We start from the raw sequence: 14413 nt of genomic DNA on the forward strand, positions 1-14413 counted from the left end.
TAATGTGACAGCCAATTCCATTATTCGTTGGTAAAAAGAGTAGTCCAAGAGTTGGCGTGATGACTAGTTGCCTTCCCTCTAGTCTTACACTGCTAAATTAGGGACGGCTAGCACAGATAGCCCTCGAGTAGCTTTGTGCGAAATTCCAAAACAAACAAAACAGGAAGCTAGCCCTGTATTCTTCTTTCCTCGCCTTTCTCACGTCGTATTTTTCGCCATTGAAGTTATGTAATGTTTTCATGAAAATACTAATGTCCCATGCAAATACGTTGAAATTAAATGGTTTGTATTGCTCGAAATTTATTAACGTTTCTGGTCAAATGCCTAAGGTTCCCGATAACTAAGCACTAATCATTATAGCTTCCGAGGTTTATAGCACACTAACTGTAGTAGGCCAGTAACATGCATTGTCTCTTGACCTATTATGTTGGTTACATTTGTAGGCGCGAAGACTTTCTAATTTCAGTCTGCACAACAATATAGATAATAACGTTAACACACTTGTTGCTGATTCTTACACCCGAGAATTTTCAACAACTTTAGTAAATACGCGGAAACGTCGCAGAATAAATTTAATAGTATAAGTTATGTATATTTCTAACTATAAATTTAACTTAAACAAACATTGATATTAAAGTAAGTGTATAACAGTAAATCCATCGCACCACAAATCCTTTTAGAAGAAAAGAGTAGTTTTATCGTTTCTAAAGGAGTATCGGGAAAAAGATTGCACCCTAAAATTCTTGAAACTAAAGAAACTTTTACTTACAGCTAAGACAACAGCCATACACCTAAATTTCGACGGATACTAAACAAAGCTAAAAACAAGTTACTTAAATGCACCATCCATTAAAAATATTGACCTCAGACAGCGTAAAATCATAAACGCGCTGATCTAACATTATTTTTTCCAACACTGAATTTATTTGTTTGTTTAGAATTAAACATAACGCCACACAATGGGTTATCTGTATTCTGCCTATCACGGGCATCGAAACCCGGTTTCTTGTGGTGCGAGACCGTAGACATACCGTTGTGCCACTGGAGGGCTTAAGCAACGATTTTAAACATTACTGACAAATCATTAACAACGACGTTTGCAGATAAAAATTAAAATGCATACAAAACCAAACAAGAAATTAAAAAATTTACATCACATCATAACGCCCCCACGGTTGAAAGAGCGAGCATGTTTGGTGCGACAGGGATTCGTACCTGCGATCCTTAGAGTACGAATCGACTGCCTTACCAAAGTTAAAATAACTGAAGACAAAGAATCTTGGTTGATGGGTATAAACTTAACAATAAGTTAAATGATGTCTTGTTGGTACAAGGTTTTATTCTTTCATGCAATTTAATTTTAGTTGTAATAATGTATCTTAACTATTGTTTTGGGTAACTTTTGGGCCGAATTATTATTTTTCTATGTTTCTTAATAAAAAATAAATCTCTGCGAGAACATAATGCTCTAAATAATCACAAGTGAGACGTTAAACCATTTATGTTACATTCAGCATGTATTCAAGTACACAAAGTCCTTGTAATTGAATGTTATTCATAGCCTATCAAATTAATTAAACGATAAACTTGTAGAAATACTACATTTGGGATTTTGATGTATTATTTCTAAATAAAATTAAATAAATATCCAAGCAGGTAATATGCATATCTTCATAGAATATGCAAGTGAATCTTATTGACCACTGATACATGGGCTTTAAAGAGATAGCAGCTGCCACAGACAGTCATTTGAAATTATACTTGCATTAAGAGAAGTTTAATGTTACTGCACAAAGCACTAGTTGTATGATTGTTCAAGATATTTCAGATAAATAGTTAATAACTGCAGCCATAAATGGAAGGTTTTGGCTCTCACAAGCCATGAGAATGAAACGTGGGTTGAAGAAGTAATGGAAAGTCCTAACATGGAGCAGTGAGTTGCACTATTCACAGTATGCTACAGGTGGACAAGTCCAAGTTAGATGGCAACCTGGAGAAAGCTTTGGATACGACTATGGTAATGTCAGCTGTGAAGTGGGACAGGGTAGTATTATGATGTGACCTATGTAACTGATTTGAACATGGTAGTCTTTTGAAAACACTTAAGAAGTCATGAATGCCTTATTGTATAGTGGCATTTTACATTGATTTCCCAGTTAAGGGACTGACTTAAGATTTTGCTGTTCTTTTTAACTGTTTTGCAAGCAGTGTGAATATGTCACAAGATATGATAAAATCTAGTAACAGTCCATACCATGACAATAGCCACTCCCTATTATAATAATGGGATAGCAGTAAAATATAACACCTATACAATTTTGAATACTTTGAAATGAAGTAATACATTACTGTTACAGTTTAAAAACGTTAAGATTTTAATTGGATAACTTAGTGTATCCCCCCAAAAAAACAGTGTATAACTAAACTACAAAAATCTTAATATGTTATTTTAGGTTTAATGTGTATTATACACAGTGTTCGGAAAGTCACTGTCCAGTTTTGTAATCATATTTTATTCAGTCTATTTCAAGCCAGCAACTGATAGCAGTATTTAGAAACAAAATAAGAAGGATCCAGGCCTGTATTGATGCCAACAGGGGTCACTTTCAACCTTGTTTATAATTGTCATTCATATTTACCTCCTGTATTCTATATTGAAACATGTCTGTTAATAAATATATAAGTGCACAGTGACTTTCCAAACACCCTGTAGCACTGGCAAAGTTAGTATACAAAAGATAATATATTGCTAATCATTCACTGTTAACTACTAAAAACAAAATATCTGAGGTTCAAGCAACTGATCTGATCAGATGAGCTCCTGGTTTGCCAAAAGGTGGTGTTGTAACAGTAATATTGAATTATCTTGGTTAAGATGGAGTATCATTCTCCTGGCTGTTCCACCAATATTGGTCTTGATTGATAATATCCATTACTTGAAAACACTCAAAAATCTAGCTCAAACTTATTTTATTGTATCATGATTTTTTACAATACAGTAAAAGCCATACTAATAATATATTTTCCACATTTTAACTTTATAACCTATATTCAATAACTTCCACAAGAAGAGAAAGTTTTAAGTAACCACTGCAGATAAAGACAGTGAAAATTATGCATGATTGTGAATGACAACAATACACTACTTTGCAAACACATGTAATAAACACATCTTGTCAAGCACAGAAACAGGTTTTAGTATTGGTAATGAAAAATTTACTTTGCTGTTTATGATGATGGCAAATTACTTTGTATAAAACACGGAAATGATTTTCAAAGCAAGTACAAGTTCAATGTTAGTGTACAACATTCTTGAGCAATCAATATTCACAAACAGCATATGAAACAAAAGCCCAGAATTTTTTTTAAAAGTACAAACCTATTGCTAACAAATTTAATAATTTAAAAGCCACAACCTGAATTATGTCTTTGTTAAACAACCTTTTCCTTTTTGACCTGTTGAGTGTCAAAGGTTATTAAAATTCATTACATACCAATATAAAGGTGTTACTGTCATCTTAGAATAAAAATAAAATATACAGCAACTCATATATTACTTTCTTTTATACAAATAATTTACACACTTAAATCATAAAAAGCATACACCAGCATTTGATTTCTATTCACAAAATGTTACAAAATTTCTATACCTAGTTACAGAATAACATATTTTTCTTTACATGTGAAAGTAACCTGAGAAACAGTTTCAACATGGCAATTTTGGATGTAAAATAGGATCCACATACATATGTGTATGTACATTTAGATTTATTTTTTCTTAATTTTCTTTAATAGGAGATTTTGGAAATCTACTTTTTCAAAAGTTTTTATTTAGCCTTTTTTCACTTACGTATTTAAAAAAAATTGGAGAAATTTATTCGATGTCACTGTTCAAGAATTACCAAAGCACAACAATTTGTTAGTATTTTGGTTCATAAAATAGAAAATGGCATTATTTAAAGTGTTAGGAAATACAGTGTAATCCAATGAAAAATAAATGAAGGTTCATTAATAAAGAAAAATATTACTAACTGTGTTACCCTAAAAAGATACAAGTTACATTTGTGTGTTACCCTATGCAAATACAAGTTACATTTGTAAGCAAAGCAGAAATGAAGGTGTAGCTCCAGAACATGGAAGTTAATGCTCATTAACAAATGCATATTAATGTGAACAATTAAAAAATATTAACAATCAACTTCATACATGCTACACAATGTAAAAACTGTACTTTTAGCTAGATAAGAAAAGGCATTGTAGATTTTGTTATAATGGCAGGACTTCTCAAAAGTAACAGAAGTAAACTGTATAAAAATATATAATCAGGCCTTAAAGAATCATGTATAGCTTTCCTTGGCAACTGATGAAGAAAGTATGCAATTTTAATTATATGAAAACAGATTAAAAAAAAATAAACATTATCACGAGTTTCTTAGATCTATACTATTTGAAGTTACTCGGAAAGTTAATGTGAGATTAAAATCAATAACCTGAGAAAACTAGATCATAAGTACTACATTATAAACCACGCAGAAAAATTGTATATGTATTCATGTATGCAATTCAAGTCTGCAAGTTTACATAAATGTTACTGTTTGTTTTTAAAAGCCATAATTAACAGTTGAATATCATTCAAGTATTCAAATAGAGATGGTTAATGGAAAACCTGATTAATAAAATGATACATATTAAATCCTGGTACAATTATTCATGAAATGTAATGGAAGTTTGCATCAGTGTATTGCATGCTTAATGTTTCCACAATTTTGGTGTCTGAACTGTTCAATAAAACATCTTAGTTTTGACACCATTGCAGTGTAACTACTGTGTTTCTACAGATAATTTTTACTCAAAGATACATACTACAAACTTTTTTTGTTTCAGTTAAGTGTTGATTAATCATTTGTGGATCAAAAATATATCTTAAACAAAAATATTCTCTGATTAACCTAAGTTTTGTTTCATAAAAAACTTAAATATTCAGTAGGTATGTAAACACTGTAGTGAATAACACCCATGAAGTATTAAAAAAAAATGTGCTTAACTGCTTTAGAGTAAAATTCAAATTACCCCTTATGGGTGTAAAATAGTTTTTAAAATTATTACTCATTGTAACAAATAAGTTCAGAAGATGAAAGCTGAATTTTATATATTTGTCAATCCCTAGTAAGTTAGTGTTAGCTGGAACACTTCTTCCTCTGTGTTTTCACACAACTCGTTGAGCAGAACAGACAATTGTTGTATTCAAAAGGTATCTTTCCAGAAATGTCAACCCCACACTGGAAACACCGGCTATCATGCAAAAGTTTTTAAATATAAAACATTAGATTAGCAGCTATTTAAAGTATTTATGTGTTCATATCATATTCACAACATACATTAATAATGGTTGTAAAATAATCAAACCATGTGTGCTTCTAACTTTCTTGTAAAACAAAAACTTTCATTTATTACCTAGAAACTAAACAGTTACACCCTTGCTGCTTATGTAAAGTACTTTACAGGCACATGATGATATCTTATTTAAAATAATTTGTTACCAAATTAGGGTAAAATATTACAGATTAAAAACACTTGGTATATTTTATATATTGTTCTTATATTGTATTGCTTCCCTACATCAGAACATCTGAATTTTTCTTAATTTCAAAGAGTAAATTTATATTCTCTTTGAACATTCTAATACACAGTGCTCAAAACAAGTGCGACACAAATAATCAGTAACTGCAACTAGATGGTCAGATTACCATCAACTACAATACATTATTACAGAAAATATCAAAGAAAAGTGAATACATTGTAACACAATCCTAGTGATTTGTTAGATGATGAATCCCTGCCTAATGGAACTTTAATTCTGAGGAAAGAGAATAATAGTTTCTAAATGCTTTAGTATATAGTTTCTACTTGCTCTCTCTCTATTGTATTTTGTACAGGTAAAGTAGATTTTTTTTCCCATTTTGAAACTTTATGTGCCAGAGGTGTTTGGATTTGGGTCTTGCATGAGGGTTGTATTTTGACTACTTAAAATGTTTGTGGCTGTGACACCAGCTTTACTTCTTGAGTATCAGCTGTGATTTATTTCTTTATACCATTCCTTTGTCAGTTTCATCTTTAGTGTTTGCATTTGATGTGTACAATATATTTGGTTTTTATTTCTGGGGTCTAAATTTACAGTTGCTTTCTTTGTCATGCTTTCATGTTTCCCAAGGTTCCAACACGTGAAGGAATACAAAGAGTCAAGATTTCATTAGACTTATGGAATTTGTTGAAATTTCTTGTAATATTAACGAGAATTTCTAAATTCCTGGATTGTACCTTGTGAATCTGTAAATATTGTATATTTTATGGAATAAGTTTTGTCTAAGAAGACAAATAGCCTCATTAATAGCAATGGGTTTGATCTTGAAAATGAGAATGAAAATTGGATTGATTTGTGATATTTCTAATGATTATTCTAAAGATGTATAATAAATTCCACTTCCAGAACTCCCATCTTCCAGGAAGGAGCCATCTGTATAGATAATAATACTATTATTGCTTTTGATAAGTTCCAGACTCAGAACTCTTAGAAACTCTGGATGTTCATATGATTTTCCTGAAATAATCTCCAGGTTAGTGTTTATTATCAGGATATTGCTGTTCCTTTCTGGTGCAAATTTTAGTAATTCCAAAAAATATTTATATTTTTTATGGAACATTTTAAAACACACTCAATATAACTGCAAAACTAGTATACCTTATCTATCAATATTTATTCAAAATTTCACACTTGACTTCTTTGCAATCAACTTTTAGACAAGCAAGTTTTATTTAGTTACACTGTTGAAGGTTTCAACTAATTAATAAACATTTAGAGAATGTGAATGCTGATAATACTGAAAATCAATACACTTCTAAGGTTAGCAGAAGTACATGTGTAATGGGATTTTAGAATCTCATGTAACTACGTGTATATTAGTTGACAGCAATTACAATATTACCAGGTTTCACAATAAGTAACATAATAATGAAATTATTTGTCCAGTGTTCTAACCTGAAAACTGGTGGAGGTTGGCCAACACTGGCAAGATGCTCACTGATTCTCTTCTCTGCAGCAAAAGCTCGCTAAATAAGAGACAGTTTAATATGAAATATAAAGGACTTATATTTTGTATGAATAAAAAATTATGTCTTCAACATACAATATACTTCAACCTTTTGAAAGGCTTTTGTGAAATACCCAAGATATATATTCAAGCATCTACATATTATAATGATGAGACTAGGAAACATTCTTTATAAAGAATCTTCAGCTTTGCACATTTCATGAACCAATTTGTTTGAAATCATAAAAGTTTTTAAACCTCTATCATATGGACACTTTGGATGACAAAAAAAGTGGAAGTAGAGAGGGGAGGGTTGAAACTGTACCACAAACAACATACTGACTATACAATTTTAGAAACAATTAAAAAGAAACTGCTAAAATGTGGACTACATGTTTACAAAATATGATTTCTGAAAGTGAGAATCAAAGATTTGATCAGTTTATGGATTTTAAATATTTAAATAATCACACTTTTATGATTCAATATTCAATAGAACCATTGTTTCAAAGTTTATACCACCAGCAAACTTTCATAATATGTTCTATAGTGGTTAACTCAAGTTTAATCAAAATTACAAATACTTAAAACAACCAGTGAGTTATCAAACATTCAATGTCACACATCTGACTTCCTGTACTATTCTAATTGTATTTATATTCATTGTTCTGGTTAGCAGCTTATAAGATCAACCAAATCTATTTAATACTTAATTAATAATAATTATTATTATTTATGTTATTACTGCATAACAATTTGCTACATCTTATATTTCAGTTAGTAATCTGTGGCATTCAACAGGAAAGTCCTGAGAAGGACTGTTTATGAAATTAGGGTAGGATAGAATTTGATACCAAGTAATGGTGAGTTATCCACTTTGGTTTACCTCATTAGGACATGAATGAATTACATGAATGCTTTGTTGACTTCTATATTATTCAGACTGACTTATCGTTTCAGTGGTTGTATTAAGATTGTTTATTTTCTCATCTGTACTTCATATTCCATTATTTATTTATGTTATTCCATTTTATTGTACAATATTTTTTTTTGATGTATGGACTATACCATAGTCTTATATGTCAACTATGCTACTGAATTCTGACCTTTATCGCTGGTCTTTCTTCTTTCAGTGCACTGGAATCTTTATTCACAACTTTATTTTTTCTTTCCATTGATTCTTTAATTCGTTTAGTGTGTACTAACTGTTATCATATTACAATACCTTCTGAATATTGTGCTGAACTTATGTTGTTTGAATGTCCTCTGTATGTCTTTGGAGATCTTTGACATAGGGAATACTGTTGTGTGTTTAATTTTGTTTCTCGTTTATTTTCCTTCTTTATATTCTTTAGTGTTTAGGGTATTCATTTTCAAGTGATGTTGTATTTTTATGTTTTCTTTCCTTCTTCTGTATTATAAATTTGCCCATTTTCACGACTAGGCAGCCTGTGACATCCATCTTCCCACTTATTTCCAACATGAAAATTACTACCAACAACAAGGCTTAGTTATAATGCTACCTCTATCATCAGTACTCAATAACCTCTACGAGGAATACAATGAAGGAAATGCCCTCAAAACAGCCACTTTAAGACTAAAATCTGGCTCAGAGATGTTGACAATACATTTGTAACGTGTGGACGTTACGGACAACATTCTAGAGTTTCTGAACCCTCAGAACACACAACATATGGCAAAAACAATAAAATTAAGTAAAAAGATAAATTTTCAATTACTGAAAATAAAAAACAGTTACCAAGATATAACTCACATAGCACAAAGCTTTACAGGAAATCCACAGATATTGGTATAAACTCAACCATACAAAAAATCACTTTAACAGCATAAACACTTGATAGAGAAGAACATAAAGGAAACACCAATACTAATATTAGCAGTAAGAAAATAACAGACACATAATCATGTTTTCCTATATCAGATGCTTCTATGAAACCATACAGAAGATACATAAACATCATATTGTTGAAGCTGTCTTCAGAAAAAAACAACAAAATATGGTTATTACACAGTAAGCCACCTATAAAAAGACTTAACGGAGAGTAAAATCACCATTTACAATATTTTTTCATAAAAACGTACTGCAACATAAAAAAAACAAAAGAGAATTCAGGATAATAACAGAAAAATGATCTTATGCAATACTGGCATAACAGGAATAGCACTTCATGTCAGAGAAGATGGACATACAATAAAACAAGAAATTAGTAAAACAGAGTAAAAAAATAGATTAAAAGCTTTGTACCCCTACTAAACTGATAACACATTCAGTAAAATTAGCAAAGAGGCCACCACAACCTAGTAAGTTCTTCTGAAACCATTTAAATAGTTTATTCAAGCTCAAATTGAGGAGAGGTCACAACCAAAGGAATATCCCACTTGCCTTCTTTTCCAGCAAGAAGACCCAGGATTAAACTCTAAATGCTAACACCACAAATAAATCTTCTCATGACTGATCTGAATATGACAGCAGATTAGCAACTGAAGTTCTGAATATAAAATAGTTTTTTTTTTCTACTAATAATTAAAAATAAGAAACTAAATAAAAATAAAACTTAGATGACTGTAAAGGCTACTAACCATAATTAACATTTGATTGCTACTATCATAAATATTTAATTATGTTTAACTTGCAGTTTATTTAAATATTACTTTTGTGGATTACTGTCATGTGTGTGTGTGTGTGTGTGTGTGTGTGTGTGTGTGTGTGTGTGCATTTGTTTTTTATATATGCTCTTCCAGAGAAAACAACTTGTTACTTCATAAGTACTTTGATATTTAATTCCTGGTAAGTTTGGATATTAGTGGTTTTTCTACCATTGATGCATTAATGACTTTAAGCTTGTTCAGTTATACAACTATTTCAACTTCATGTTTTAGTCAGTGCATGTTCTACACAAAATAATATTTTCTTTTTAGTTATTTTCTTAAATTATGTTTTATACAGGTAAAGACTGATTAGATGACCATGTGTGATGGTGATATTACATCAAGAAACTAAAGAACTTTTTATATATGACCATTTGCCTTTTCTTTTAGAAACACATTTCAAAACATGAGATTGCATGTTAAATTTTTAACTACAAAGCTGCTCAATTCTCTTTCAAAATGCAATAGTCCATTCAGCCTCTTTTCTTTAGTGCTCTAATTTAGGAGTCTTAATGGAAGAATGCAAGCATGTGCTCATTGTTTAACTGTGTACATATCGGGGAAAAAAAGTGACAATAAGACCTCTATGCACATTGAAATGATAGTTCTGTAGAAAGTGATAATAAAACAAATAATATGAAGTGGTTATTAATTATTTAAATTGTTGGATCACCCCAGCTTCACTTCCTGGTTTAATTTGTAATCTAGCTGATATTTTAAGCCTTTTAGTTCTGTGCAATAGATTAATAAATGGTATTTTTTGACATTTCTGGTTATATCTAAATCTGGTAACATGAACATTCGTCTTTATATAACCAGGAATATTGAGATTACTCAAAGTTAGATTTACTGAATAAGTTCAACTTTAGCACTAATATCTTTTAAATATTTTCTTTCACAAGTTATAACTAGTGTTTACAAGGTAAAGAGCCAAAATAATTGGATTTTAATTTCCCAGAGCCATTAAAATACTTGTTCAAAAAAAGTTGGAACATTTCAATAGAACTTTACTAATAAATATACATTTCAGTGTATATAGTCATTCTTGATGTCCGATTTCAATCATTAACTTACTCTAATAATCACTAGTTTTATTTTGAGATCTTAGTTCACAGATACCTACTAGAAATTATGTTGTAAGACCAACATTTTATATCCAAGGGCATCTTACAAGACAATAATATTTTAATGTGTCACTGAAATGTTAATTTATACTATCATTATTATACAAACAATTACAAAATAAACACATACACATTTTCAAATGGCTTTACAATCTAACTGATAAAATATTTTTGGGCAGTTTATTAGTTGAAGCACTGTCACTCAGAAACACTATATAGAATGTTTACATGTAAATAATCACTTACTTTCTCCCTGTCACTTAGAGACAAAAATCTTTGCCTCTCTTCATCCTCAGCTTTCTGTCGATGTTCAGCAACCTTCTTTTCCTGGACATAAAAAAAATAAGTAAAATTATTTTTCATAGAATACTAAGACATAAAGTAAAACTGAACCATTTTATAAGAAAATACCAACTATAACAGTAGCACAGTAAGATGAACAAAAAACTTGAAAAATACTTATTTAATTACCAGGATCAATACAATGATCATAGTGTTACTAAAGTAATTTTGTTCTTTATTATTGACTATGAAGTCACACTAGAATGAATTCCTAATCAAGACCTATGCCACTAATATCAGTAATACACGTAAAAAGAATAGTAAGATATTTTTTGTTACATCCATTTTTAATTATCTGAAAAAAAAAAGCTTTAGTAACAAACTATTTCTTATGTGAGAAGGTACTTCAGATATGTACTTACTTCCCCACAGAAAGATTAGCTTGTGAAAAACGTTTTTTGCACTTGTGCCAAGCCATTGAGAGACCTCTCACACTAAAGTATGCCATTAACCAAAAGAAGGGAATTTCTACTAATTCTCATACCAGTAGGATTACGTCAGTTCGAAGGGAATTTTCTATATTAATCAACAACTTAGCAGTTTGGTACTGAGGAAGCAACGGTTTTCCCGATCCACTACAATAGATTTAGAAGGAAGAATTTGCAGAGGGAAGAACATCAGAGAGGTGTGTGGACCAAACATGAATAATTTTTTCTGCATGTTGTCACTATTAAGAAACTATTCAATGAAAACAGGACAAGTAGGAGCTGAATTACAGTGGCTGTTTAATTACTGTTCCTTGTTTTTGTGCGACTTGAAAACTAATAAAAAATATATATCTTGCAGAAGCAGTCTTGTAGAAAATCCTTCTTCAATGTTAAGCAATGCATAGTTATAGATTGGCTTAACACCTTCTATTAATCTCCTTCATAATGATTTTGGAATATTCCATGTGACACAATATTAGTCACTCAACATGTTTCTTCCTCTCCTCCTCTTAAGAGGTAAGAACTGAAGCTGTAATGAAAAGAAATTGTTAACAACTCACCTTTTTGGAGTCTTTGTGAAGACTGAAAAATGGATATTGGAAGATGTGAAAACTGCAATGTGATATAAAAAAATTTGACTTAAACATATCTATAGTAGTCCATATCCCCACTTGCAAGATTTCATCCAGAAGAATTTGATGACCAGGGACAAGAGAAGCTGTGAGATGATACATTTGATGGGAAATTACAAGTTGATTAACCCATCAGGTAGAAGTGTAAGGAGATAAATCTTGAGAAGACAATGAATCATCCAGCAAGAAAAAATAACTTTGACTGCCTATAATGAGTGTTATGTGAGAAAGATAATACCATATTGCTTGTAGAGGACAAAGGAGTCACTTGGGTCTGAATAATTATATAGATAGAAAATGAATTGTAGAAAATATTTGAATCTTTCTGGGCAACCTTGGTCTTGAGGAGTAAGAAGCAGTCTTGAAATTGGTTCAATTTGTCCCTGTGATAAAGAATATGGTAAGCATCTAAGGCAACAATATCTTAGTAGCATCTCCCATAAGTTTGAATAAGAAAATACATTTTACGGGAAAATGATAGAAGGAACAGATAAACAAAAGTTTAAACTGAGGACTTGAGAGCTATGTAAATTACAATAGATGTTCCAGTCTGGAAGAGGAAGCAGCCAAGGAAGGCAACAGATTAGAAAGGCTTTGAAGAATTTCATAAGAACCAGAGAAAGAAAAGAAGAACAGTGAGGAAAAAGATCATAAAGAAAGTTATCCCACACCTGTAACAAATTCAATGATCACCAGATGTAGGGCAGTATTTTGAAAGTAGCAGGACTAACAGAGCAACATGTTTTTTGTTGTTTTTTTAATCACTCTTGCCTGTAGTTTATAAGAACAAGTTGATGGATTATTGATGGTGGCCTATCTGTCACTTCCATCCTTTAGATCTTCCAATTTTTCCTCATCTCACTTCTCATTTTTACCTGGCTTTCAAGAGACTAGACAAGCATTGCCTGATGATCATAGAGGAAGAGGCTCCAGAATCAGCAACAGCTGAAGGAGCAGAAACCATAAGTGAGTTGGCCAATGGGCAGGTAATAAGAACAACAAGGCAATGGGTTCTATGAATTACAGACAGCACCTAAAGAAGTCGAAGAGGACAGCTACACAGAATGTGTATGGAAAAATCCTGACTTATAGTGTTTGTCACTACTGTTGTAAACTTTAAGACTTGTGACTAGAGATTTGAACTTTGGTGTTAAGGGAATGACCACTTTTATTTGAAGGGTCCAGTTTGGGTAATACAGCAGATCTGCTACAAAGTTCAAAGCTCCTGGGACATGGCATAAGTAGTTAAAAGTAATGGCTATAGTATTGATAAAGTCTCTCAATAATGTTGTGGTGACTCACAGAATGAGTACCCATTGTTGACTGATGTAAAAAAATGACAGTGTTTTAACTCTATTATGAACACACTTGTGTAGTTTACACAACCTTGTATCCATTGTGATATATTTGATATGACTCTGAAAATACTCACTATATCTTCACAAAATTTAACAAACTTTCAGTAGATATTAAAAAAGGTTTGTAGACAAAATTAATAATTTAAAAAAATTTGTTTTGAAATTATATGGTGTCAGAGAGTTAACTGCTTTGAGTACAAAATGATTTCCATGTTAATATGAAAACCACTTTTCTTGGTATAAAAATTTACAAATATCATTTGGATAATACAGTGGGCCCTTCTCCAACATAGGGTTATGTTTATCAAGCAAGCTGTGTTGGGCAAGTCCATGTTGAAGGAGTGTAACAGTATATAGGATTAATAGGGATATGGGAACACAGCCATGTTAAGTGTCCAATAAACACTTATATAGAGCATAATAATTTTTGACACATAAATAGAAAGCCTTATGTATACAGTATTGTACATGAATTAAAAATATAAAATCATGAGCATAATAACATTTGCATGTGATATCCTGCCCCTGTAAATAAAAATATGTTAAAGTAAATAATACAGTACTGTCTTTTACTGTAACATTCACCCATGAATGATGAAGACAAAGACCTTTAGTTGAGTAGAGAAAGACTTTCAATGATGATGGTAATAGATTTGGCAGTTGAGAGGTAAGTTTAAAGCTGATTGATCATTAGAAAATTCAATCTCAAACTCTAATGAAGCAGGAGTAAAAGTCATTGGTACGGAGTCATAATATGTTACATCAGTTGAC

At 31.2% G+C, this 14413-nt stretch overlaps 1 protein-coding gene across 6 annotated transcripts in view; it reads right to left on the reverse strand.

Annotated features, from left to right (window-relative positions):
* Positions 1 to 2953: 2953 nt before the first annotated feature.
* Positions 2954 to 14413, reverse strand: part of LOC143246426 (tRNA endonuclease ANKZF1-like) — a 48464-nt gene continuing 37004 nt past the window's right edge. For 5 of the 6 annotated variants that reach the window (XM_076493121.1, XM_076493120.1, XM_076493122.1 and 2 more), the window contains 3 exons: positions 11129 to 11209; positions 7037 to 7107; positions 5034 to 5292 (listed from right to left, as the gene is read on the reverse strand). In XM_076493121.1, coding sequence (XP_076349236.1) covers positions 5178 to 5292; positions 7037 to 7107; positions 11129 to 11209 — 267 coding nt within the window. In that variant the 3' untranslated portion in view covers positions 5034 to 5177. Of the gene's footprint in view, positions 5293 to 7036; positions 7108 to 11128; positions 11210 to 14413 lie in introns of all 6 variants that reach the window. The other variant, XM_076493124.1, reaches the window with a different exon arrangement.

This window comes from Tachypleus tridentatus, chromosome 3 (assembly GCF_004210375.1).
Source record: "Tachypleus tridentatus isolate NWPU-2018 chromosome 3, ASM421037v1, whole genome shotgun sequence".
In the NCBI taxonomy this organism is placed as follows: domain Eukaryota; kingdom Metazoa; phylum Arthropoda; class Merostomata; order Xiphosura; family Limulidae; genus Tachypleus; species Tachypleus tridentatus.